Here is a 26,702-nt window from a genome sequence, read left to right as displayed (position 1 = left end):
GCATTTCATGTTGTAGTAAATTAGGAAGCTGCTTGTAAACTCAGGAATGCTCTGCATTCTGTGGGGGGTGGGGAAAGAACCTTCTAACTTGGTGCAAACTATTAAAGGAAAAACTCAGAAAAATTCAAGTCAGGGATTGGAATCTGTGATGCTTTAAAAACATGTGAAAACAAGCACATGCTCAATGTATAAGAAAGGGTGGCTGGTGGACGTCCGCTGCGCAACTTAAAAAGACATCAACTTTTCCTCTGAAGTGTTTCTCTTACTCGATCTGTTACTGCTACCAGGTGTGGTCCATTGACAAAGTCACTTTATTTCTAGCTGGCAAGAGCTAAAACAGCAAAAGACTACAAAGCTCATCAGCTGTGGCAGCCGCTGTGCGGGTCACACAGAGGCGGGCAGGTGGGCAGCCTTGAAAGACAGTGCTGTACAGGAAGGCTCGTCTCCAGCGGACCAGGGCTCCGCTGAAGCAGGCGCGGGAAAAGGCGTGGGGGGAGCGGCAAGTTAGAGGAGAAGGGAGAGGAAGAGAAAAAAGCAAGGGAAAGATATTAATTTCATGTCAGCATATATATGGAACAGGTTAGAATATTTTTCAATAGATATTATATATAGAGAAACATCACATATATACATATTATATATATATATATGTGATAAACCAAAATCCTTGTTAGAATATTATGCTTCTTTTTTTTTTTTTTTTTTTTGTATTATAGATCTGGATGGGAGAACAGAGAAAATACGCTTTCCTTCCCAAAATGTCTGCAGGTGGGAATTCGGGAAAGTTCTTCAAACAGGCAAGCAATCTGCATTAGGGCCAAAAGGCAAGGGGCCTTGCATGAAATGAGAAGTTCCATATCCTCATGGTTTGTTTCTTATTAGTCACAGAGCAATTATCATCTCGGGCTCAGAGGAGTAATGCCAGGCTATTGAAAACATCACGGTAATAAATTGATTATTGGGCGTTAAACTGTTAAATGGAACATAAATAGCTAATCCTTGAACAGGGCTTGCCTGTACCAGGCACAGTCCTAAGTGCCCTCCAAGCACCTCATGTAGTCTTCCTAACAGTCAGGTGAGGTGGGTGCTCCTGTCCCTCTCCCATCGCGCCAATGAGGACACCGATGTGGAGGCAGGTCTGATAACTTGCCTATTTGTCCAGCAGGTAAGTGGTGACGGGGGGGAAGAAGCCAGGCAGTGTGGCCCCAGCCTCTGCTCTGAACCACTCTGGTTCTCCTCCTGTGCAAACTAAACCATTAGCAAAGGATGGCAGAAACACGGAGGCAGAAGGCAGGACACGGGCTCTAATGCCCAGGGTGGACTGCAAGTCCCTAACTCCCTGAGAACCTCAGTTTTTTAATTCCACCAACTGAGTTTGACTCCTCTGGGGTTTCCAGCTCCAACATACTACAATTTTATATTTCCTATGATGATACTCAGTTGTAATGGAAGACAAGGCCTATCACTGATGGACTGTATTGAAGATATAAATCAACAGCGTAGGGGAGAGAACGCAAGGGAAGAAGACAGGGAGACATCTCATCACATTTCAGGATTCAGGGTCCACAGGTGATATTGGAAATCACTTTGAACTCTTCCAACTTGACCACCATCACCACCAAACACGTGCTGAATCCCTACCTCTGTGTGATGGGCCATGCTAGGAGCTGCGCTGGACAGCCTGCACTTTTCCTCTGGAAGCTCTAAGCTCTCAGGATCCACTACAGTTTTCCATGTGGGGAGTTCTAATCCAACTCTCAGACTTAGCATACCCCTAAAGGTACTGCCGCTGAATTAGCTGGCGTGTCACATTTTAGGGGTTTTTTAGATTTTACTCTGAATCTTTATCCTTCTCTACATACACAATTTACAACATAATACGAAGAAAAATCTCATTTATAGCTCCACCCCCCCTCCTTTTTTTCCCCTAAGAGGTTAAGTTTGGATGCCCAGCACGAGATAAGCTTTTTGTTACCAGGAACTTCCCAACTCAGACCAAAGTAAGAGGCTCTTAAATGCTTGGAGTCAGGAACCCTGCCTGACAGTTCTGCTTTCAGCAAAAATCTGGACTGTTAATTTGTATATGCAATAGAACTAGTTTTTCTGACATTTACAGATGTTTGAATTTGTGGCAACACTTAAAAACTGTCATGATTTTAGTTCTTTCATTATTCACATAGATTTATGCTCAAGACGTTATTCTTTTATCCTGTTTAAATACACACATGGGTATAACATCTAGCACTTAAACTTTATAGTAAAAACTGTTACAGAAAATTCTACCAAGAAAGCACAAATGTCTGTAAGAAAATTATTCCAGACAGAGAAAATGACGCAAAATTCCTTATGCTCACTTGCAGTAAAGATCTTGTGAGAGTAGCATGGCTCAGTTTTACCTTTTTTAAAGTAACAGTGATGTTGGGTGATGTAACCCGGCAGGGGATGACGACCTCCTTTCCTTCGGTCATATTTATAATTTCAGGGATTTCACTGTGCATCTCTAAGAAAGGTCTACCTGTATCTGAACGAAAAGAAAATGAAAACACATAAACACAAATAACTGTATTTTGAACACACAGACACTGCAGCTGGCAGGGCAACACGGGCACCACCAGTTCCATCATTCTCCTTTCACGTATCCCATAAACCCACATGCTTCTCTCGGAACCTGGCCCTTGGTGTTTCTGCCCAGAAAAAGAATGCTTCTCTAAGAAAACGGAACCCCTTATTCAGGTCTTAGCCTTCAGTCAGAGAGCCCTGATGCCCTACTTTGCAACTGTGACCTGGGGGTGTGGGATGGGGGGAGGATGTGTAGACCACTCTGGGGGAAAGCCATAAAGTGCAATGGGAGAGAAAGCTGGATATTCTGCACAAACTTCTTCCCACAGCGATGCTGAGTGCCTCCGGAAGCGCCCTCCAGAGCCTCTGTAAGAAGTTAGAGGGGGTGGGTGCAATGGTCCGCTGTCTTTGGAGCACGGATGACAGCAGAGAGCAGCAGAGGCGGAGGTGTCAAGCTGGAGAGAGGATTAGCATTTGAATGACAGAAGCCTGCCTTCACTGTTTTCTAGAGCTTAATGGCAGACTAATAAGATGAGAAGGTCCGAGCTACTTCGGGGCAGGGGGCAGGGTAAAGGCAGAAGAAGTACCGCATTTATTTCACGTGCCCGTGACATCCGTTTCTTTAGCCTGCACTGCACATCTACTAAGAGCAAAGCATGCGCAAACGCACAGAGGTCTGGAAAGGGCGTTCCCTAATCACCGAGAGAGCACCCTTGAAAGTATGGCATTGCCAACTACAAACCGGCCCTTGCCATCTACCTCTGCAAGGATTAAACCGTGAGCCGCTGCAGCTGCTGGCCTGCAACACCCCCTGTGAAAGGAGTTCAGGGCGGAGAGCAGGAAGGAGGCCCTCTGTGCTCTGGGGAAAACTGGCAGAGCAGGTCTTCAGGTAGTTAGATATTTTCAGGAGAAGACTTTATGAGCCCAATTCTCGCATCTCTGTGTATCTAGAAAACCACTGAAATCCTTCATGGTGACGTGTGCTCCTCGTGACTAGTGATGACCTTCATGAGACTAACAGAACCTTCTGCAAAAAATATGTGCTTGACTGCATGTACTTCCGCCTTCCCCAAAATCACGTGTACTGACCTTCCCCCTCTGCCTCTTCGGAGCCGTTTCTCAAAGCTGTCTGAAGTGCTATCTCCCAGGCTATAGTCCTCATTTTGTACCAGATAAAACTTAATTCACAACGCTCACATTGTGCTTTTTTTCTTTTTTCAGTCGACAGCATCTTCCCAGTCTCAGGAGGCAGAAGGACTCAAACCACCTGTTCGGCTTCCCTGCCATTCCTCTAGGGACCGGAATGAGCATCTTTTAGAACCATGCTCGCAGTACACTGTGCCCTTGCCCTTGGAACGTCACTGACAACCATCTCTCCAGGAGACACGGTGCCCTCGCTTCTCCCCCTTGGCTCCAGCCTTCTCGCCCAGATGGAAACAAGTCCTGTGCTGACGCTCTGTCTGGACCCCCCACCTGCTTGCTGCGGTTCAGGAGGCTCCTCCCGGACGCCGGATGGAGAAAACCAAGAGCACGAAGGCAGCCACGGCTGCCTGGGCTAAGTGGGGGCTGCGGACATTGTTACGGGCTGAACTGCGCCTGCCCCCCAAAATATGCTCTACCCTCGAGTCCTTCAGAATGTGACCTCATTTGGGTCAAACAGGATCGTTGAACTGTGTGTCCCCCCCCCCAAATAAGATATATTCTACCCCCAAGTCCTTCAGAATATGACCTCATTTGGGTCAAACAGGGTCACTGCCAACAGAATTATTTCAGTTAAGTGGGGTGGGCACCTAATCCAATACGCCTGGTGTCCTTAAAAGCAGATGGGCCCCGGAGGACAGACAGGCAGGGAGAGCGCCCTGAAGAGCCTGAGCGGAGATGGGGCGATGCAGCGGCAGGTCAGGGGAGGCCAAGAAGGGCCCCCTACCAGCTTCAGAGGGAGCGTGGCCCTGCTGCCACCTTGGGTTTCTAGAATGTGAGACAATAAAGTTCTGTAGTTTTAAAACACGCCACCCGCCCCCCCCCCCCCAAAAAAAAGTGACACTGCTGTAGCCTGCTGAAGGTGGGAGAGTGTGACATACACGAGAGGGGGCCCTAGACAGACGGATCGCCACAGCCCATCTTGGATGCCCCGAGATACCTAAACGACTCCTGCTGGTCCTCTGGGAAGCCTCGCTGGGCCAGCCCTTCCTGCTTCTTCCCTCTCCGCCCCAGCCCAGCTCAGGGGCTGTACCAGCACCCCCAGGACTCGCTTGCTACAGCACGCGTGACACTGCTTCTCTAGCTACACATGGGACGATGAATTCCTAGGAGAGGAAAGAGACCGTATTCATCTCTGTCCCGTGTGTAGTAAATGAATGAACGAACACATGAACCCATCGCTCTCCAGCCCCATCATTTTACAGATGAGAAAACAGAGGCGTAAATAGGTGTAGTGCATGGTCTTGCTGTGAACAGAGCCAGGCCCGGAGGCCAGCTTCTCCTGCGCTCCAGCCTAGGGCTCCTTCCCTGCCCCCTCCCCCATCACAGGAAGGGCTGTTGGTGGCAATTGTTTTTCAGAGCCAAGATGATTGTCACTGTTCCCTGGGGAAAGTATGTGCTATGTCACACTGTCTAGTGTTGGAGGAATTCTGAGAGGTCGCTCACCGAGGGACAGGGCTGGGGGGCGGCGGCGGGGCAGGCTTTGCAGCAGGCCCAGCAGGGGACTCAGAGTCGGTGGGGAGGCAACAGTCAGTGGTTAAGAGCACACCCTTTAGGAGAATTCCCTGGCAGTCCAGTGGTTAAGGATTCCGCGCTTTCACTGCCGCAGAGGGCGCGGGTTCTATCCCTGGCTGTTGGGGAAAGCTGTGCGGTGAAACCAAAAAAAAAAAGAAAAAGAAAAAGAGCACACACTCTGCAGCCGGGGTTTGAACCCTGGCTCTGTCCCTTGCTTGCTGTGAGACCCTGGGTACACCGCTCCACCCTCTGTGCCTCATTTGTAACCTCGGCCTCAAAGGGTTACTCTGAGGGTGACGGAATTCATCCATGTAAAGTGCTTAGAATGGTACCCGGCAGATGGTCCCACATATGAGTTAGCCGTTAATATTCTCCTTATTATGAGAGGTTTGAACTTAAGGAGAGAGGGCGGTGAGGATATATGAAAATCATAAATTATACTCAAGATCTCAAATATAAAAAGTACAACTCTGTATTCGTACACTGGCACAGGAAAGAGATGAAATGAGTAAAATGTCGGCAGTGATGACCTTTGAGTAGTGGGTGATTATCTTATTTACCTTCTTCCGTACTTGTCAGATTTTCTAGAATGACTGTGTACTATTCTACAATAACATTTTAAATCATTGCGTTGCAGTCTCAAATTCTAAAGCACCATCCAGTTTTAATTAAGGAAAACGATAAATTTTGCATTTGATTCACTTCAGTTTTGTCCAACATACTAGAAAGGGACATGAACTATGAACATTAGGGAAGCTCAGTGGGTGTAGCAGTGTCTGTAGAGAGGAAAAGTGAATTATACAAAGATTCACTTATCAGCATGAAATTCCTCCCCTGAATAAAATTGCTGAGCTAGACATCCAGGCAGGGTCTATTGGGATTTGATCATTCCTTTCCTTCCTCCTGTGAGTCTATATTTTTGTCTCCTTTGTGAGTCCCAAGGTAAACACAAACACCAGGAAATGGTTTAATTCATGTAACTAAACGGTAAATCCTTCACATTTAATTTACTGTCTCTTTAAGCAACCATTCTCAACAAAGGACCCTGGCATAAAAAGTTCCTGCAGGAAACAGTAATCCTCAGTGAAATCATTTTTAGGCTAATGAATGCCAATCCCAAATGAAAATAGAAGCGGCTAATGCAACGTGCCTTTGCATTTTGTCTTTCCCTTGCTCACTTTGGATCCCTCAAACACTTGAATTTTGTGATAGCTATTGGCCTTTAAAAGCCAATACCAATTTCACCACTGGGCCCACTGTTCAGAAATATCAGAACTTCAATGATTTGTGTCCGTGCCAGCGCAATTCAAAACACATCATATATAGCACAGTTAATAGTGGCATTATAAAACCACTGTGTTTGCAAAGGAGCTTATGCTTGTATACACACACACACAATATTCTCCAGGCTTATTAATAGTATATTTCCTCTGCAATTTGTTTCAAGGAAGGACTAAGAATGAACTTGCCTGACATATTATAATACAAACATTTTTTTGTTTTGTAGGACCACAGATACAGAAGAGGTCACGGTTCCATTAATATCACCAGTAAAAGCACTTACTACTCCCATAGGACGCATTTGTCTTTGTCACAAAATTAAAAATGACTTCCAAACCCAGCCAGTGCTGCAGCGTGGTTTCCTGAGACCAAATTGGCTGGTTGTTGAAAGAGTGAGGAAGAGCTGCTCCAGAGATTGCCTGTGTACCCGTGGTACAGACACATTGTCACCAGGGACTCATGCCAATACCCAGAGACAGGGAGGTCATGCCACCCCACCCTCTCTGAACTCTTAGAACTCAAAGCAGTGACAGGAAACTGGCACAGAATATGAGGTTTTCTCATCCAGTGGGAGTAGCTGGGCTGTCATCCTTCAGGACAACAAGCAGGCTCGGACATAGGGAAAGATCAAACAGGTACCCTTGCTCAGAATGGTATTATGCCTACTTTTTCAATGTGTTTTTTCCTTTTAAAATCTGTAATCACCCTGGTACATCAGGGCACACAGACACAGAGGCCTCAGCATCGCAATCCTCATGCCACTCCATTTCCCAATAGCATCACCTGGTAGTTCTTCTACTGGGTTTAGAGCAAGTGAATGACCCAAGGATTTTAGGGAGCTTTTTAGACTTGAAGAGGAGTTCAAGAGTAAACATCTTGTTTCCTAGTACTTGTTCATTCCAATGGTTTTCATCAACTTTTTCTTGATATCCTTTCCTTTTAATTTCATTTTCCCTATCTTTTCTAAGCCCCGGTCAGGAGGACTCCCAGTTATTTTCAAGAAGGATGTGATTTTAATTTATTGAGGATGAAGTGAAGAGGATAAGAAGCTAATTAACCAATCCCATGAAAAGAATTCTATCTAGACATGAGAGTTTTCACATTGCGCAAGTCTTTGTGCTGTGGACCATACCTAGTACTCAAGGAGAGTTTGTTGATTTGGTGAAATAGTTCACTAGACATATGAGCGAAAAAAGAAAAAAAAAAAGGAAAAGAGGCAATTTATTCTCAACTTTCATTGTCCATCAAAGCTTTTGAGAATTCAAAACAGAGCTTTGGAGCAACTACAGGAAAGCTGAAATAGCTATACTAATATTAGACAAAATAAACTTTAAAACAAAATGTGTTACTAGGGATAAAGAGGACATTTTGTAATAACAGTAGGGTCAATCCAGCAGGAAGATATAATAATTATAGGTATATATGCGACTAACAACAGAGCACCAAAATGCATAAAGGAAAAACTGACAGAACTGAAGAGAAATAGAAAATTCAACAATAACAGATGAAGATTTCAATATCTTACTTTCAATAATGGGCAGAACAATCACCAGACAGATGATTGAAAAGGAAATAGAGGACTTGAACAACACATAACCAACTAGACCTAACAGACGTAAACAGAATACTCCACCCATCACAGCAGGATATACACTCTTCTCAAGTGCACATGGAACATTCCCCAGGATAAACTATATACCAGGCCATAAAACAAACTTTGATAAATTTAAAAGGATATAAATAACACAAAGTATGTTCTCTGACTACAGTGGAATGAAATTGGAAACAAATAAGTGAAATAAACTTGAGAAACTCACAAATGTGGAAATTAACACACTCCTAAATATCTAATGAATCAAAAAAGAAATCAAAAGGAAACTTGGAAAATACTTTGAGAATGAAAATGAAGACACAACATACCAAAACTTATGGGATGGATCTAAAACAATGTTTATAGGGAAATTTACAGTAGTATTCCTATGTTGACAAAGGAGAGAGATTTCAAATCAATAACCTATCTTCTAACTTAGAACTCTAGGTAAAGAACAGCAAACTAAACCCAAAGGAAAGACAAGGAAGGAAATAATAATAATAAAGATTAGAGCAGAAATTAACAAACCAGAGAACAGAAAAACAATAGAAAAAAAAATCCATGAAACCAAAACTAGTTTTTTGAAAAGATGAAAACACAATTGACAGATCTTTTGCCAGATAAGCCAAGGGAAAAAAAGACAAATTAATAAAATCAGAAAAGAAACTGTAGGTATTACTACCAACATACTAAAATAAAAAGCATTATAAAGGAATGGTATAATTGTATGCCAATGAATTAGATAACAGATGAAATGGACCAGCTCCTAGAAAGACAAAAACTACTGAAACTAACTCAGCAAGAAACAGACAACCTGAATATACCTATAAGTAAAGAGATTAAATTAGTAACCAAAACACTGCCTTCAAAGAAAAACCCAGGCCCAGATGGCAAGTGAATTCTATCAGACATTTAAAGAACTCATACCAATTCTTCACAAACTTTTCTTAAAAAACAGAACAAAAAGAAAAACTTTCCAATTCATTTTATGAGGCCAGTATTACCCTGATACCAAAACCAAAGACATCATAAGGAAACTACAGATCAACATCTTTTATGAATGTGGATGCAAAAAACTCAACAAATTCTAGCAAACTCTTTATATATAAAAGAATTATGTACCATGACCAAGTGGGATTCGTTCCAGGAATGGAAGATTGGCTTAACATCCAAAAATCAGTCAATATCATTCATATACCATATCAATAAAAAACAAAACCCACATGATTGTTTCACAAGGTGCAGAAAAAGCATTCGACAAAATCCAAACCCCTTTCATGATAAAAACACACAAAGAACTAGGAATAGGAGGGAACTTCCTCAATCTGATAAAGGGCATACACCAAAAAAACCTGACAGCTAACATCATAATTCATGGTAAAATACTGGATGCTTTCCCCCTAAGTTGAGAAACAAGATAAGGCTGTCCACTCTCACCACTTCTATTCAACATTGTACTAGGGGTTCAATGGCTATAATAGCTATTATAAAAAATGCTGCAATAAACATTCTAGCCAGTGCAATTAGGCAAGAAAAAGAAATACAGGGCATCCAGATTTGAAAGGAATAAATTTTCTCTACTTTCAAATGCATGATCTTATATATAGAAAGTCCTAAGGAATCCACTACAAAACAATTAATTGGAACTAGTAAATGAGTTCAGCAAGATTTCAGGATTCAAGATCAATATACAAAAAAGAATTACATACTTCTATGTACTTGCAGTGAACAATCTGAAAATGAAAAATTTAAACTTTCATTTAAAATAGCATCAAAAAGAAGAAAATACTTAGGAATATATTTAACAAAAGAAGTGTGAAACTTATACTTTGAAAACTGCAACAACACTGTGGAAAGAAATTAAGGATCTAAAAAATTGGAAAAAGCTCCCACATTCATGAATTGGAAGACAATATCACTAAGATGGCAGTGCTCCTCAAACTGATCTGTAGATTCCATGCAACCCCTATCAGGATTCCAGCCAACTTCTTTGTAGAAATTGACAAGCTGATTCTAAAATTCAGAACTGAAGGGGATCCAGAGAAGCCAAAACAATCTTGAAAAAGAACAAAGTCAGAGGACTTACACTTCTCAGTTTCAAAAGTTACTACTAAAACTATAAACAACATTGATTAAGACAGGGTGGTACTGGCATAAGGACAGACATATAGATCAACAGGGTAGACTAAGAGTCCAGAAATAAGCCCATGAGTCCATGGTCAGTTGGTTTTCAACAAGGCAGCCAAGATCATTCAATGGGGAAAGGTCAGTCTTTTCAACAAATTGTGCCGGAGCAACTCCACACGCCAAAGAATAGAGTTGGAACTTTACATCACACCATACACAAATATTAACTCAAGATGTATCAAAGGTCTAAATTTAAGAGCTAAAACTGTAAAACTCTTAAAAGATACCATAGAGGTAAATATTCATGATCTCAGATTTGGCATCATGATACAAGCAATGAAAGGAAAAAATAGACCAATTGGACTTCATCGAAATTTAAAACTTTTGTGCTTCAAAGAATACTATCAAGAAAGTGAAGAGAATGCATAGAATGAGAGAAAATATTTGAAAAATATATCTGAAAAGAGATTTGTATCTAGAATATATAAATATTTATATATCTAGAATATATTAAAATCTAGATAGATATATGTATCTTCATACATATTTCTAAATTATGTCTAGAGTATAAAATACATATTTATAATATATATTTATAATATTTAACTATATAAAATATATTTATATTAACAATAAAAAATTGAAGAACTTTTACAACTCAGTAACAAAGACAACCCAATTAAGAAATGGAAAAGGGATCTGAATAGACATTTCTTCAAAGAAGTAGTACAAATAATCAATAAGCACATGAAAAGATGTTCAGCATCCCAAGCCCTCAGGGAAATGCACATCAAATCCACAGTGAGATGTTGCCTCATACCCACAAGGATGGCTACAATAGAAAAGACATGATAAAAGTATTGGCAAGAATTTGGAGAAACTGGAACTCTCATACGCTGCTGGTGGGAATGTAAACTGGTGCAACCACTTTGGAAAACAATCTGGAGGTTCTTCAAATGGTTAAGCATGCAGTTACCATATGACCCGGCATCTCTTCCCCTAGGTATCTACCCTAGAGAATAAAAGTTATATTCACACAAAAACTTGTATATGAATGTTTATTGCAGCATTATTCATAACAGCCAGAAGACAGAGACAATTCAAATGCCCACCGACTGATAAAGAGATAGCTAAAATGTGGGAGACCCACACAACATGGTGGAATATTATTTGGCAATTTGAAAAAATGAAGTGCTAATGAGAACCTGCTGTATCGCACAGGGAACTCCACTTTGCTGTACAGTAGAAACTAACACAACATTGTAAAACAACTATACCCCAATTAAAAAAAAAAGATGAAGTACTGATACATACAGCACGAATGAACCTTGAAGCATCGTGCTGGGGGAAAGAAGCCAGTACATACATATACATTTAATAATAAAATACCGCATATTCTATTATTCTGTTTATATGAAATACCTAGAATAGGCAAATCTACAGGGACCAAAAGTAGATGAGTGGTTGCTCAGGGCGGGGAGGTGTGGAGGGATAAAAGGTAATAGCTAAAAGGTACAGGGATTCTTTCTGAGATAATAAAATTCTAAAATTCATTAGACCACTGGTGATGTGGTGATGGCTGCATGTCTGTTCGTGTGCAATTTAAATGGGTGAATTTTATGGTATGTGGCTGATATCTCAAAAAGCTTATTTTGAAAGAAAGCAGAACTTTGGGTTCTTTCTCAGAAATGGTGACCCACTGTCTCCTGAACTGGAATTGTTCCTGGAGAGGATCCAGTGCAAACTCCTTACCTTATGGGTCCCTTCAACCTTTCTCTCCTGTTCCCCCTTGCATTCGAGGACGACACTCACAAAACATGGAATTTTCTCCTATGACAAAGTCATCGTGACTGCAAACCTGGCAGCCCCAGGTCAGCAGGGAGCATAGAGAATGAAGCATCTCTTCCTTCATTCAGCTGGGAGGTTACCTGACTGACGTATCTGAGGATTATAGTTCCATGGTATTTCCTAGTGAGTTATCCCAGTTATCAGTCAGATTTTCACCTTGACCAATTAGAGCACCTCAAAGAAAAGACAGAAGGAGAAAGCTAGGTAGGAAGGTAAGAAGGAAGAGAAGGAGGAAGGATGGATGGACAGATGGATGGATGATGGAAGGAAAGATGGAAGGAAGGAAGAAAAGGAAACAGAAATAAAGGAGGAAGCGAGCAGCCCTGAAGGCAGCTACAGCTCCTTCTTCTACCGCCAAGATTCTGGGCCATGTCCCAAGTCCTATTATCCCCAGCTCTGCCTCTGAATCATAAAATTATAAAAGCGTTAAGGGACTTGTATGATACCCTAACACTGCCTCTCATGCTACAGAAGAGCAAACTGAGCTCCAGAGAGAGAGAGAGAGACCTTCCCACAAGTACAGGAATAGTACAAATGGCTGAGCCAAACCTGCATTCAGGTGTCCCGATCCTAGACCATCCTTTCTGCACCGCACCAAAATCTGGTTCAGACCCTCCTGAATGACTTGGGAGTGACAACTACACTTTCAAATATCCAACCAAGGGGATGGATGGATGGATGGATGGATGGAAGGAAGGAGGGTGAAGGGAAGGAAAGATGGCACAGAGACAGGTAATGTGGGGTCTTCTGGCAGGAGATTAGAAATATGAAGTGCCAGACTGATAAGAAATTCTCACTATTAACATCAAGCTTGAGTCATTGGACCGTCTGCTTAGCCCTCTCTGCTGTAAGGTGTGAGGGATTCTTTGGGGTCTCTGTAACCACCTCAGGACCAAAGCAGACAAACCAGAGAAAGTCCTGTTTCGTGGAGCCTAGAGATAAAAGTCCTTCCAAGGGAACAGTCATCCTCCAGTGCAGGGGGTGCCTGGTCAATGGGACACAGGTTCTCCTAGGGGGCACCCTCCATGCTGCCCACCGGGAGAACATTCCCTCCAGGGCCATGCGCAGTGGGAGCTGGGAGGCAGGGTTCTGTTGAGGTTGGGCACTGCCATCCTGGGACTCTCTGGGGCTCTACTTCCTCTAGAAAATGCAACAGGCACTTTCCTGTCCCAAAACTTGTGATGTGTTATGCATTCACGTGAAATGTCCACACTGGGAGGAGCACACTGACATCCCTCCAGGAGGGGGACCCAGCAGGAAGGCAAAGAGGGGTGGGCTGCAGTCCAACGCGAGGCCTTTGGGAACGTGGGGCTGTGTCTGGAAGGGGCAGTCCCTGCTCGCTGCAGCTAGCTGTTGCCGAGTGGGAATACAGGCCAGCGTGGCTAGAGTTTCCAGTTTTTAAAGATAAGTCGGAAATCAGTTTTTATGTGAACGCCTCCAATTATTAAATATTGGCAGCCAAAAGCACTACGGCTGCCAATCAAAATGTATGTCAGCGGCATCTGGCCTGAACACTTCCAGTTTGCAACCCGACACTCCCCCCCACTGCCCCCTCCACCAAAGCTCCAAGGGAGCTGGGGAGAGGGAAGCCCAGCCAGGCCGTGTCGCGTCGGCAAGAGCAGGGGCTTCGGAGGCAACCAGACCTGGGTGCAAGGCTTGACTTGGGAACAAAGTATGCAACTTGAACATGGTATCGAATTTCTCCAACTTTCCTGTAAAAGGAGACTGATAACAGAATTTATCCAATTGGGTTTCAAGGATGAAATGAGATGATATATGGTAAGGAACCTCAGCCAGGTATCAATAAATGAGAGAGACGCACACTAGGCCCTACCCAAATTTCAACAGTGGAAAGGCCCTGGGGCATCATCGCATCCAATCTCACCAAGTGAGCACCTGTGCTGTGCTTGAATACCTAGACACACGGGGAACTCACCATCTCCCAAGACAGGTGGTTCCACTGTCAGATAGCATTAGATGTTAGTGTTTTCTTATGTCAAGCTGAAATCTGCCTGTCTTGACTTCTTTCATTCTTAAATAGCAGCTCTGCCATCTGGGATTATAAAGATGAAGCTTGATCTCTTTCCCACATAGGAAAACTTTGAAGGAGACGATCACATTCTCATGCCTCCAGTTTTCCCACCTAATTCTTTGCTTTTCAAAACATTTCTGTTAAGTTGTTCCTTGCCAATGAAAAACAATAAAACCATCAAATTATTTAATGCTCACGACCCGGTGGGGCAGGTACCCATTTCACAGGTGAAGAAAATGAAGCTTGGGGGCGGGGTTAAGGAATTTGCTTGGAATTCCTGTTTTCATTGTCCCTCTTGAAATGTAAACTAAACAGTAACCAACTGGCATCACCTTTATTCTAAACCCCATACATGTGTTCAAGCCGTGCAAGGCTGGGTTTGTTTTCTTGGCGAATGCAGAGTCAATTAAAAGAGGGAAGTCTTCCTCACGTGTGCTGTCTCAGCCCCCGCCCTGCCTGAAGTCCTATGCTGATTAGCAGGCTTTGCAAGCCACATACGGTCCTTTACACTTATTCCTGTCAAATCTCATTTGGTTAATCCCAGGTCAGAGTTCTAGGCAGCTGGACATTTTTTGGACGGTGACGCTGTCACATGACATGTGCATTTTTGCCCCAGACTCGGCTCATTTGCTCCGTTTCCTTGTCAACACCCAGGAGGCCAGGTGAGACTAATATAAATTTAAAAACCTCATGTTTCTTTCCTTTAGCAAACATCTCCTGCCTGGCAGATCTCAGGCTGGAGCCATCAGGGTGAGCAAGACAGTCAGTGCTGGTCCTCACAGAGCCGGTGAGGGAAGTCCTACGTGAGGGGAGGTCAAACCTAGTTTGGGGGGCCCTTGAGAGCTTCCCAGGATGGGTGAAGTTTAACTCAAGACCTGAAAAATGAGTGCGAGAATCCCCGTGCAGAAGATCGGGGAAGGGATCGGTGGAGGTGGGGCGTCCGCATCAGAGCATCCCTAGTCTAGGCCCCTCCTACTCCTCTCTTCCCATAATGCTTTGCAATATGGTTAGCTGTAACCTATTTTATTTGCATCACTAATGGTAAGCCCTTGAAAGTTAAAGGGATCATCTTTGCACTTCCTACTCTGCCCAGCGCAGTGCGTGCCACCACAGTAGTTACTACTGATTAGTCCTCCTAATTGTAGGCACGGTGTCCTGGATATTCCCTCACTGAATCTCCTGACAACTGCACGAAGTACTACTCTTCTCGTTATACAGATGAGGAAACCGAGGCTCAGAAGATGGTAACAGTAGCAACAGTAGTAGCAGAAACAGTAACAGGTAAGCAGTGCACACTACGTGTTAGACCCTAAACCTGTTTTCTTACACGTGAACTCCTGATGGGAGAAGGGGCTGCTGCCTTCTCCACCGCGTACTAGTTATACGACTAGTTATACGGGCAGTTACTTAACCTGTACGTGAAAAGGAGATGACAATGATAGCACTGCCTCCTAGGGTTGTCATGAGAATGAGGTCATTAACCAATACAGGTGCCCAGGATGGTACCCTGGCACACACTGAGACTAAGCGTGCACCGTTATTATTAAGGAATCTGTAAAGTCAGAGGCTTTGCACGGATCAGAGCAGGGACTGAATCCAACCTGAACCCTGGGTCATGTTGGTTCATATATAGTGTATTCACATACACACTACTATATATAAAATAACCAACAAGGACCAACTGTATAGCACAGGGAATTCTACTCAATATTCTGTACTAATCTAAATGGGAAAAGAATTTGAAGAATAGATGTATGTATACGTGAATCACTTTGCTGTACACCTGAAACTAACAACGCTGTAAATCAACTATACTCCCATATAAAGTAAAATAAAGCAAATACAGTGTATTAATTGATATTTGATGAATTAGGGATGGGAGGGGCACCGATTGTGAATAGCACAGTCAGTCAGCCAAGGCGACTGCCAGCGCAGCCCTGCAACAATGCATCGGGTGACAAAACAACGAATATTTTCAACAGTAAAGGAAAACTAAAGAGTGTCCAAACTGCAAGGACCACAAAGATGAAAACAGGGCACCTCCTTGTCTCCAGGCGGGGCTGGCATTTCATTACCATTGTTAAGGAAAGTTATGAAATGTCAGAAACTTAAAGCCTTTTCAGCTTGCGGGGATTTCTCCTGAAAAAGTCCCTTGCTCATTTTTCTTAAAAAAATTACATGGAGATTTTTTTTTAAAAGTCCTTAAAAACCATAAAGTTTTGATGGACTATTTTTCACACTTTGTGGGGGGGGAAACAAGAGCATACGATTGATTTTCTGGGATTTCTGTTTGAACTTCACTGCCATCTTGAGATTTCATAATTCTACCCCAGTCACCGATTTTTCCAAGTCTTGGGTCGTGTCCAAGTGGCTTATTCAAGAATATGTTCACTCTGATTATTGTTGATTTATGTAGTTGTACTCAATGCCTGGTGACATACCATGGTGTTACTGCGAGCAAAGCTTAGCTATGTGGCTCCTGAGGGCTGGCACGCCACACTCTTTTGGTGTGGAGCCTAGAGAGTGTCGGGAAACGCTCTCTCTGAAGGAATGACCTGGACATTTAATTGGCAGGTACCACCAAGAGCTAAGGGTGAAATTCCTAGGAACACCCTAGGTGAATACAGTGCTTAGGGCAAGGGCTAAAGAAAGAAGATGTGACACTCTTGACTCCCAGCAAATCCACCACCACAAGTGGCTTCTGTCCCAACCACATCTAAGTGTTTCCTATAGTCAAAGTCCCTTGGTGTCTAATGACAAAAATGTCTCTAGAAGGGAAATGTGAAACGGCAGGGCTTAAAGATATCAAGAATGTCTTCCATCAAAGTTTCACGTGGCTGGAAAGGAGAATGGATAAGAGTTAAGTTACTCTGCTCTAAACTCTCGCCATGTGGTCCTAATCAGCTGTCCCCCCGTGATGGATAGAACAGATAATCTCCTTCACTCTCAGCCCTACAGGGAGCACAGCACCAGGCTGTAGAGGGGCCTGTTTCCCAAGGAAAACTCCAACCAGCAATGTCGTCCGTGTCTATTTTAAATCCTAGCAATGTTTGTTTCCTCTTTTTCACAACTTCATCAAAATACTAAAAAAAATCCAGCAAAACCTGACCCTGCGCTAGATTTTTGATGATGCTTATGCAGAGAGGCAGGCCAGATCTTTACAGAGGATCGTTTCAAGTAGAATTCTGCAAATACAGGTCAGCCTCAGACTGCTGCCGCTTTAGGAAACCCACCTGGGTTTCCAGACGCGGAATCCAGAGGCTGAGCGTCCAAACTCTGTTCACCCCAACGTGTTCATCTGTCTCCTGGGCAAATACATCAGGCAATGGTGTGAGAAGGATGGCAGACACAGTCTATCACCCGACCTATCTGCATTGGCTGCTTCCTGGGGGTACAAGGTGTCTAGTACACTTTCTTCTCAATAGCCCTGGGCTCAAGCAGCATCCATCTTAGTCCCGGAGACCAAAACTTGAGAAACAAATTCTTATGGAAGCATTTGTGCTAGAACAAGCAGAGGTTTCAGAAAGTGGAAGAAACCATGCATTCAGGATAGAGATAAAGTGAGTAAAGGAGGTGAAGGGAACAGCTTGTCCATGAGCAGGGGGATGGGTGCTGAGGGGGAGGGGTGATGCGTACACTTTGAAACTGACTTTTAAAACCAGAGAAGACCCTGGGCAGTAACCACGCAACAACAGATAATGTCATAAATTGGCTAAGAAACCCAGACCTAAAGAACTTGGCTAACCTATGGGTAAGTGGTCTTTTTAAAGTTGGTTTCTTCTTTTTTTTCTTTTTTCCTCTTCCTACAAAACATCAACTGTTTTAGCCTGTTTTTCCTCTGAGAAGAATTTTGATGAATGGAAAAAATAGCTTCTCTTTAAAGTTTCTCCCACAAAAATACGACAATGATGCCACTGCAAAATTTTTAGAGGCTTTGAGTAACTGTTCAGCCCCTCTCTCTCTCTCTCTCTCCCTCTCCGCCCATCACAGTTCCGACCCGCTTGGAGGCAGCATGTTGACAAGGCAGCCAAGGATGCCACTGAAAGCACCGAGACCTCCTTTCAGTTTGGGCTGGGGGCCTGACACCCTTCGTGCATCCGCACCTCAGAAATGTTATCACCACCCGGGAAAAGGTACAAGTGGTGAGACTCTGAGTATATCTGCAGATCGCCCCTCTTTTCCTCAAGGTCCCTGCGTGTTTCATGGCCATGCTGATTGGACTTGCCATGTGTGTGGCAAGCTAGGCAACAAACACCCACTGCTCAGCCATGACCCCTCTAAGCAGTGTTGCCCCGTCACCCTGTGCATGCTCCGTGGTGCACTGGACCGCGGTAGGAGTCCATGGAGGCGGTGTTGGAACAGAACCTCAGTAAGTTCTACTGGGGGGCTCAGTAAGGACTACTGGAGGCGTCCTCTTCACTCCCTGGAAAGCCTCGCTTTTGGACAATAGCTATTATTTATAAAAGTTCAACCTGTACATTTTAAAATCCTCACAAATCTATTGTAAGTCATGGTCCTGGAAAGGGGCCAGGGGGCTCCCAAATCCTAAGATGCCCCACTTTTGCTCTTCGTGCCTCCCACAGGACACACGACAGGGCCCTGCACGCGTCAGGTGTGTGGTCCATGGCCACAGACGGACGCCATCTGCTGACCGCGCCTCCGGGGTCAGACCTCTTTGTGGGAAACCCCATTCCAGGAATGTGATGAGTGTGTAATGCAGAAAACCACACACTTTATGATGGGTTGTAGCCACAACAACTAGAGGAGAGGGGTTATTTCCACCACCATGTTCTTGCCAGGCCTGTTTCAGGAGTGGCGTGCAAAAAACACCACAGTGCTTACAACTGGTGCTGATTTCTTAATTACAAAGTATAGAGATGCCCTGTCTAAACCTGCTAAAATTTTAATAAGTTTACCTGTTTACCCTTTAATAAGATCGAAACTTTTAAACTGATTGTATGGGGTTTCACAATAAGAAATACATTTCACATCAGACCCATTACACACACACACACACACACACACACACACACACTCTCTCATATGTGTTTACACATATATGGGCATAAAGTCTATATGTTGCATATGTTTATAAAATGGAAACAATAAGTTTTATTTTAAAAGTTTCACTAAATGCTTATCCTTACTTTTTGCAATATACTTGCATATTTTCCATTTTATTTTGCTTCGCCTTTTTTTTTTTTTGGCCCCGTACCTTGCGGGATCCTAGTTCCCTGAACAGGGATCAAACCCAGGCCCTTGGCAGTGAAAGCGCGGAGTCCTAACCACTGGACCACCAGGGAATTCCCCTGCCTTATTTTTTTAAATGCTGATGACCGCCCACTAATTTGATTCCATAGCCCGTTAACGGCTGGGATTTTTAAGAGCCCTGCTTGTCTCAGTAAACAGAATAATGTCTCTTTCCCTGGCCGTGTGAGCTGGAACCTGGTGGTGAAAGAGCGTGCACGCGGACGGTGCCCAAACAGGTTTTGAGCCCAGCAGGCAGCCACACAAAGCTCTTCCGGATCAGGATTTGTTTCTCTAGGGCCTGTCGCTCAGGGAAACAGCCTGAAACCACAGTAACCTATCATTCCTCAAAAGAAAGAAGAAAACATTGAATTTGAAATTTAAAAGAATAGAATAACTGTATAATCTATATTCTCAAAGATTAAAACAACAGCGGGTTCCTAGTTTGAAGAGAGTAACTGAACCTCCAGCGTAGCGGAAACAGCCTTAACCCTGGGATGTGACCTTGATCTTCACCCTAGCTTGCCATTTTATTCGCTCTGTCTTGAGCAGGTCACGGCGGCTGTTTTCTCACACAGAAAATGGAAGAAATAACACCAGTGTGGTCTATCTCAGAGAGTTATGTAAAAGCCCTTCAGAAGAATCTGATGTATTGACCAAACGAGTATATTGAATCCTTCTCAGAATATCTGCACCTTCAGTATCTTGATTCACTCGAGATGCCCCAGCCATGCCAAGCTTTTTCCCACTAAATACATTTATGTGAAGTCACAGTGATCTTTCTCTCCCAGGATATCTGGGTTGTTAGAATTTCTACCACTTTTCAATTACATACCCAGTGTGTATGATCATTTTTCTACCTGAAATTAAGCTGCTATGCAAATCTCATTCACTTTATACATAAAGGAGAACCAAAGGGAGGAAAATCTGTTGTGAAAATGCTCCAACCCATTTGCTTTAATAGACGCAGAGAGAAAAACATTCAGGTAGAAGAGAAGCAAAAGAAAAGAGATGAGTTTCCTTTACAGGGGAGAACTAGAAGACAGCCACTCAACCACAGCTCACACGCCCCCATTTTTCTTTCCCTTTTCAATTACAATTTCTCAAGGGAAGACATTAAATAGCCGTGAAAGTCTCGGGCCTGGAGAGGGGAGGGACATAGGCTGACTTCAAAGCATGGGGAACTCCACAGGCTAAGTCCAAGGTCTTCCTAACTAAATCGGAGACACTGACGAAGTATTAAATACTTTGGAGATGCCATTAAAAACTCTTCTGGTCAGTTTCCTTACTTTACAGTCAAAACTCATATATTAAAATACTAATTGCAATGAAATCCTCTAACTTAGAAAAGGCTCACCTGGAGCCAATTTCTTGTATATACCAGAAGGTCAGAAAAGAAAAGCAGGACTTCTCTGGTGGCACAGTGGTTAAGAATCCACCTGAAATGCAGGGGACATGGGTTTGATCTCTGGTCCAGTAAGATCCCTCATGCCGCGAAGGAACTAAGCACCTGTGCCACAACTACTGAGCCTGTGCGCCTAGAGCCCATGCTCCACAAGAAAAGCCACCACAATCAGGAGCCCGTGCACCACAATAAAGAGTAGCCCCTGCTTGGCACAACTAGAGAAAGCCCGCACACAGCAATGAAGACCCAACACAGCCAATAAATAAATAAATAAATAAATATTTTTAAAAAGAAAAGAAATGCAAATGAATTCCTTTTTCTCTGCAAGGGGGATGAACACCACACAAGCAGCCCCAGCATTACCATTTGGCTAACATCTTTTTGTTTTGTAATTAGCAAAGCATTGAGGAATACTTTACAATTTGTTTTTCTTTATGACCCAGAATTTTGTAGCCATAATTGCTGAGGGATTCCACTTATTTTCACAAAAGCAATTTTTAAAAAATGTATATAGCATTTTCAGCTACTCTCATTCAACATCCATTTGTCAAGATCAAGCCATGGGTGGGACTTCCCTGGCGGCCCAGTGGTTAGGACTTCGCCTTCCAATACAGGGGGTGCGGGTTCTATCCCTGGTCGGGGAGCTAAGATCCCACATGCCTCGAGGCCAAAAAACCAAAACATAAAACGGAAGCAATATTGTAGCAAACTCAATAAAGACTTTAAAAATTATCCACATTGAAAAAAAATCTTAAAAAAGATCAATCCAAGGGTATATCAGGAGAGGAAGATGATTGTCTTAGCAATTAGCCTTGGTGTAATTAAGTGGGAGAAGACTCTACTTGGCTATGGGACCTGGGGTCAGTTGCCCAGGTGCCCCTACAGAATCCCAGTGTCACCTTCCCTCCTCCCTTCAACCACGACCCTCCAGCTCACCAAGGTGCACTGAATCCCTCCAATCCATCACCTTCTCTCCCTTCCCACAGCTATAACAACCATGACCTTGGCAGCAGCCCCTACCTGGTGTTCCTGCCTCAGTCTAACCCCCTCAGGTCTCCTCCTGCCACTGAGAATCTGAAGGGAAAAATCTGACCCCCTACTCAGCCACTAACACTTTTCCATCACTCCCCGTGTAGCCTCAAGTGAAGTGGATTTTAGGCCCTTCGCTTGTAAAATGAAGAGAAGAAAGCTTCACGGGATTGTTGTAAGAACTGAACAGCATAATGTAAATAAAACCATTTGTTTACATGAAAAGAAACCATGAACGTAAGAAGTTACTATATTAAGGGAAATTTAAATTGATCAGTAATTAGGTAGTTGAATATAATTACTTGAGGAATTAAATTGATTTTAATGCATTGTGTCAGAGGTTTGGTGGATTTCTACAAGCTGTAATGATAAAGTGGTGATGTTGATTTTTCTGTATATCACACATCAGTTGTGATGTCCAAATCAGTGCTCAGGCCGGAACCGTCTAAACAACAGTTTGCTTACATGCAAGGTTTGGCATCACGTAGACAAAGCTATATGGCCCTGATTCTTTTTCTCAGAAGCCTATCAGACTATAAATCTATGCCTTTTCAAAAGATGTGTCTAACAGTGTTTCTCATCGTTACAGAAAACCAAAATGAAATGCCAGCACATCTGCTGGTGCTCACCAGGAGCAGAAATCATCCAAACAAGAACATGTGCTAAAGTAAACATTCAGCAATAATAAGCGATAACCAGCTGATATCTAGTAAGTGATTACAGCTGTGTATTAGGAGCTGGCTGAAGTTATCAGCCCCAGAGACAATCCTGAGTCACCAGAGACAAGTTGTCTGCCCCTGAATAAAATCATACACCCGTGATGCTGTAAACATTCAATAAAAATGGAAGCCGAAAACCAAAGTTTCTCAGACACAAAATTAATAAAAGAATGAAAATAGGAAACACACAAAATGTTACTACATATGGAAAAGTTACAACTGCTTAATAAATTATATCACAGCTATCTTGGACTTCAGCAAAGTGTGACTGTGAGACCAATATCACTCTACCAGGAAACAGACAACAAAGTGGGTGTTACTATTCAGAGCAGCACAGTTACAGGCACCCAAGCAAGTGTGCCCTAAAGATTTGCTCATCAAATTAACTAACGAAGAAGATTCAGGTGCTCTCCTATGGTTACTATTATTGATTCAAATATCTTTTACTATTAGCGCTATTTAAAAATCTCATAAAGATTTTCCCAGTGAACACGTATAATATCCATAGTATCCCATAGTAATAATGTCCTAGGAAACACGAATCAACGCATTTCACAATCCTTCCTTCTCCAAGAACACGGTCTTTGAAGTAGAGAATTTCCTTCTGTCCAACGAAATTGTGCTGGAGTTTTGAGATCCTGGGACTTGTACCTTTATGCTAATGTTTGTGGGCTAGTACCAGAGAGCAGACATGATACATACGTGACAATGTGGCCGGTACTCGCCCCACCCCCACCCCCAGCCTCATCCCGGACAGTGGTAATTAGTGATGGCACTCTTTGCTACTTGGCCTGGAACTCATCCTCAGTGTCAGTTTCAGCAGACTGTTCCACACAAGCCTGTGAATCACTTGCTATATTCACCTGACAAATATTACTGAATTCTTGCTGCGAGCCAGCAACTGTACTGGGAGGCACTTTGCAGATAGAAGTAATTATGGCAGACATGGACCCTGCCCTCATGGGACTCAGACTTGACAATTGATTTGACACCCCAAGTGATGGTTATTTGCCACATCTGCTTTGTCATATAGCGGAGGCGGGGATAATTCTAAACAGCTAAGCTTCCCTTCTGTTTTCAAAGGCAATTGACGTAGACGGGTTCTGCACACCTACCTATTGGCTCCATAACCCATGAGGTCTACTGAGTAATGTAGGAGCAAAAGATGAAATAACTGAATGTTATTTCTTAGGCAGAAAAAAGGGAGAGATGGTCTTCCTTTACTCATTTAAGTGTTTGATTTGCCAGTCAGACCAATAAACCAATGGAGCAAATTTTATGAGAATTTTAGTATAAATGAGTTTCCCCCCACTTTCCCTAGAGAGACAGGAATAAACGTGTTTTCTTTCCTTCACAAGTACCAGAAAGAATATAACCTACTATGTGGAACCAGAAAATGAGAACAGATGGCTGAGCACATGACTTTTTCCACTGCCACCGGCATACTTTGTGTCTGTGTCTCTCCCCTTAATCCTGTCCCCCCTGCCCTCCTGTCCTGCCTGCCACCCTCTCTTCCTTCTTGGAGAAGGCAGCTCTGTCTTCCCCAAGCAAAGACCCCTGGCCATCTTCCTCCTCTTATTTTCAAGTGGACGGTTGCATTCTTATGATAGCAATGAGCTAGGACGTCTTCTCTCCTCCTATTCTCTACCCCACCTCCTGGAAAAGTGCAAAATGTACAAACAGGAGTTCAGTGGAGCAGAAACAGAAAACTGGCTCAGTCAGAGCAGATTGATAAGAGCTAAGATGCTACTGCCAATATCGTACTGTTCTACTGTCTCTAAGACTAACGCTGAATCTGAAAAACTACATACTATGCTCGGGTAAAACACTGTCTAGTTCTTTAACTCACTGGGAGGTAGACTTGGGATGTGTATTTAGGCTATTGACACTGATGGTTGGTTGTTTTTTAACTTAAGTTCTGCCTGGGGTGCCTACTAATTTTGTTTTATGTGTTTCTTAGAGCTCTAGCTCTAAGGCTAGAGTCTTGTGCAAGTTTTGGAAATTAGCTGTAACAAAACAAGGAAGAACAGTGACAAGTCATCTTCCTTATTCTTTCCAGGGATCCATTCCTACTGTCACTTTACGCTTCTCTAAGGCTACATTTCTTCCCTCTGAATATTATTTCATTTATTCATTCTCTAAGGAGGGAAAAACTAAAAAATTATACTATTAAAAATTATAACCAGAACATGAGTCATTTTTGCCTTTCGCCCTTTGCACTAAGCAATGACACGTGCCAGTTCTTCTATCATTATAACACTCGCTTCGTGAACATGAAATAACAATGCATCATTAACTGGAATTAACTTTGTAAACTTCAAGTGACATTAGCAACACTACACTTATGAATTTAGTAAAGAACAATCGTTTACAATTTCAACATTTCAGAGAATGCAGCTGTGTTAAAGGACAAAAATCTTGTATTCTATTTTGGCCCTTCTCAATAATTAAGAAATAGAACTAAAATCTTGCCATTCATCCCACGATGTGCCAGACAGTATTCTAGGTGCCACGGATACAGTGGTGAACAAAATAAACAAGAGTCTCTCCCTTCAGGGAGCATGCAATTGACTGACTGGTCCTTGAAAATTCTGATTGAAACTGACACTCAAGAAATACATTAAAACGCACTCCACAAGTTTCCACAGCTAGGGTGGACTCTGCCGGCACCCTTCTTTCACACTCACTAGGAAAGGTCCCCTTTCCAATGGTGGATTTATGAGCCGCTGCAAAGCTATCGCAAAGAGAATGTGGAAAATGGAAATCTTACCACTAATAAATATGTAGATTGTAGATTCTGCTTTCTTCTTCTTGGAAACATGTGTAGAGAGATATTTGCAGCTGTAGAAGCCTGTGTGGTTTGCCTGAGCCGCGTTCAAGGTCAAAGTACTGCAGAACTGCTTGCCGTTCCTTCCACAAGCAGATTTAGTTATACTCAGCCTCCGGCTTTGGCTTTGGCTTTCCTTACTCACTGCTGCAGGCAAAGACCATGAATGGGCCGCTTCCCCTCTGCAGTCATAGATAAGAAAATCAAACACAGTCAGTCATGGCTGGGGCCAGTTCCAAAGCATTCATTTCTATCCTGAGGTCTTTTCTTCAGTACAGTCATTTTCTTTACAGAAAAGTAACACATTTAGAAAAGCTTTTAAACAGCTCAAAATGTTCGGGGCGTCCCTTCCCCTGATGCCCTGTGAGTGAGTACCTCCCTCCCTTGGATGAATGAATCACACTTCAGGCGAAGCTGGATGCATGTGGTTTGCACTTGGCAGATGACAGGAGACCATTGATGTCTTCCTGTCTACTCTGGGGGGTCACCTTTCTTACTCCCCCAGGGCGTGATTTTGCCTTAGGAAGGGCAACCAGATTGTTCCCAAACCAACACAGTCACTCACCTGCATTTGAGATACAGCGTCTGGCCTGCTTGCATCACGTGCTGGGTGCCTTTTAAACTCAGTTCAGGGCCTTTTAACTTTGAACCTGAACTAGATCCTGGAAAAAAAAATTTTTGAAATGTGTTATTTGCAAATTGCCCTCTCGTCTGTTTTTAAAAAGTTATCTTTCCATAAAATGTAACTTTTCATCTTTAACTTACTTGCATAGGCAAAAAGGTACATCTAACACAAATTTAACTTACAATTTTTTTCTATTCCAAAACTTGCTCACAAATATACATCCTGCTGTGCCAAATGATCTAATATTCAAAAGCCCATTAATTTAGAACATTAATAAATTCAATCATGGTTCAAAATGTAGCCATATTAAAAATATATGGTTTTTAACTTATTAAAAACTCTCAGGATTAAATGTCAATGTCATCCAAAGTATATTTCTAATACTGAACTACCAACATGGGTCATCTGGTTATACAGGCCCATCAGATCTTTTTTTTGGATACAAAGCATGGAACTTTTCCTGGATTCTAGACATAGTTCAGTCATTAGTTGAGTCATGATATTTTGGGTGAGTCATTTCTCTTTCTGAACCAGTTTCCTCACTTGGAAAACTATAGAATCAAAATCAGTTCTAGAAGCCACTTGGTTTTTCTTGCATAATCTCCAAGTTCCTTCTATAATGGAACAGAAAAGAGGGAACTATCCGCTCATACGTGACATTTGACAAGTATTAAATGTATTTTGTGGGGATGGTGTG

General features: G+C 42.9%; 1 protein-coding gene across 2 annotated transcripts in view; it reads right to left on the bottom strand.

The window, feature by feature from the left end:
- FLT1 (fms related receptor tyrosine kinase 1) overlaps positions 1-26,702 on the bottom strand; it is a 169,180-nt gene that overhangs the window by 115,632 nt on the left and 26,846 nt on the right. For both annotated transcript variants that reach the window (XM_057707567.1, XM_057707569.1), the window contains exons 2-4: positions 25,946-26,042; positions 25,324-25,562; positions 2,397-2,521 (exon numbers count right to left, since the gene is read on the bottom strand). In XM_057707567.1, coding sequence (XP_057563550.1) covers positions 2,397-2,521; positions 25,324-25,562; positions 25,946-26,042 — 461 coding nt within the window. The remainder of the gene's footprint in view (positions 1-2,396; positions 2,522-25,323; positions 25,563-25,945; positions 26,043-26,702) is intronic.

The sequence above is a fragment of the Hippopotamus amphibius genome, chromosome 14 (assembly GCF_030028045.1).
Source record: "Hippopotamus amphibius kiboko isolate mHipAmp2 chromosome 14, mHipAmp2.hap2, whole genome shotgun sequence".
NCBI lineage: Eukaryota > Metazoa > Chordata > Mammalia > Artiodactyla > Hippopotamidae > Hippopotamus > Hippopotamus amphibius.
This window is presented reverse-complemented; position numbering and strand designations above follow the sequence as displayed.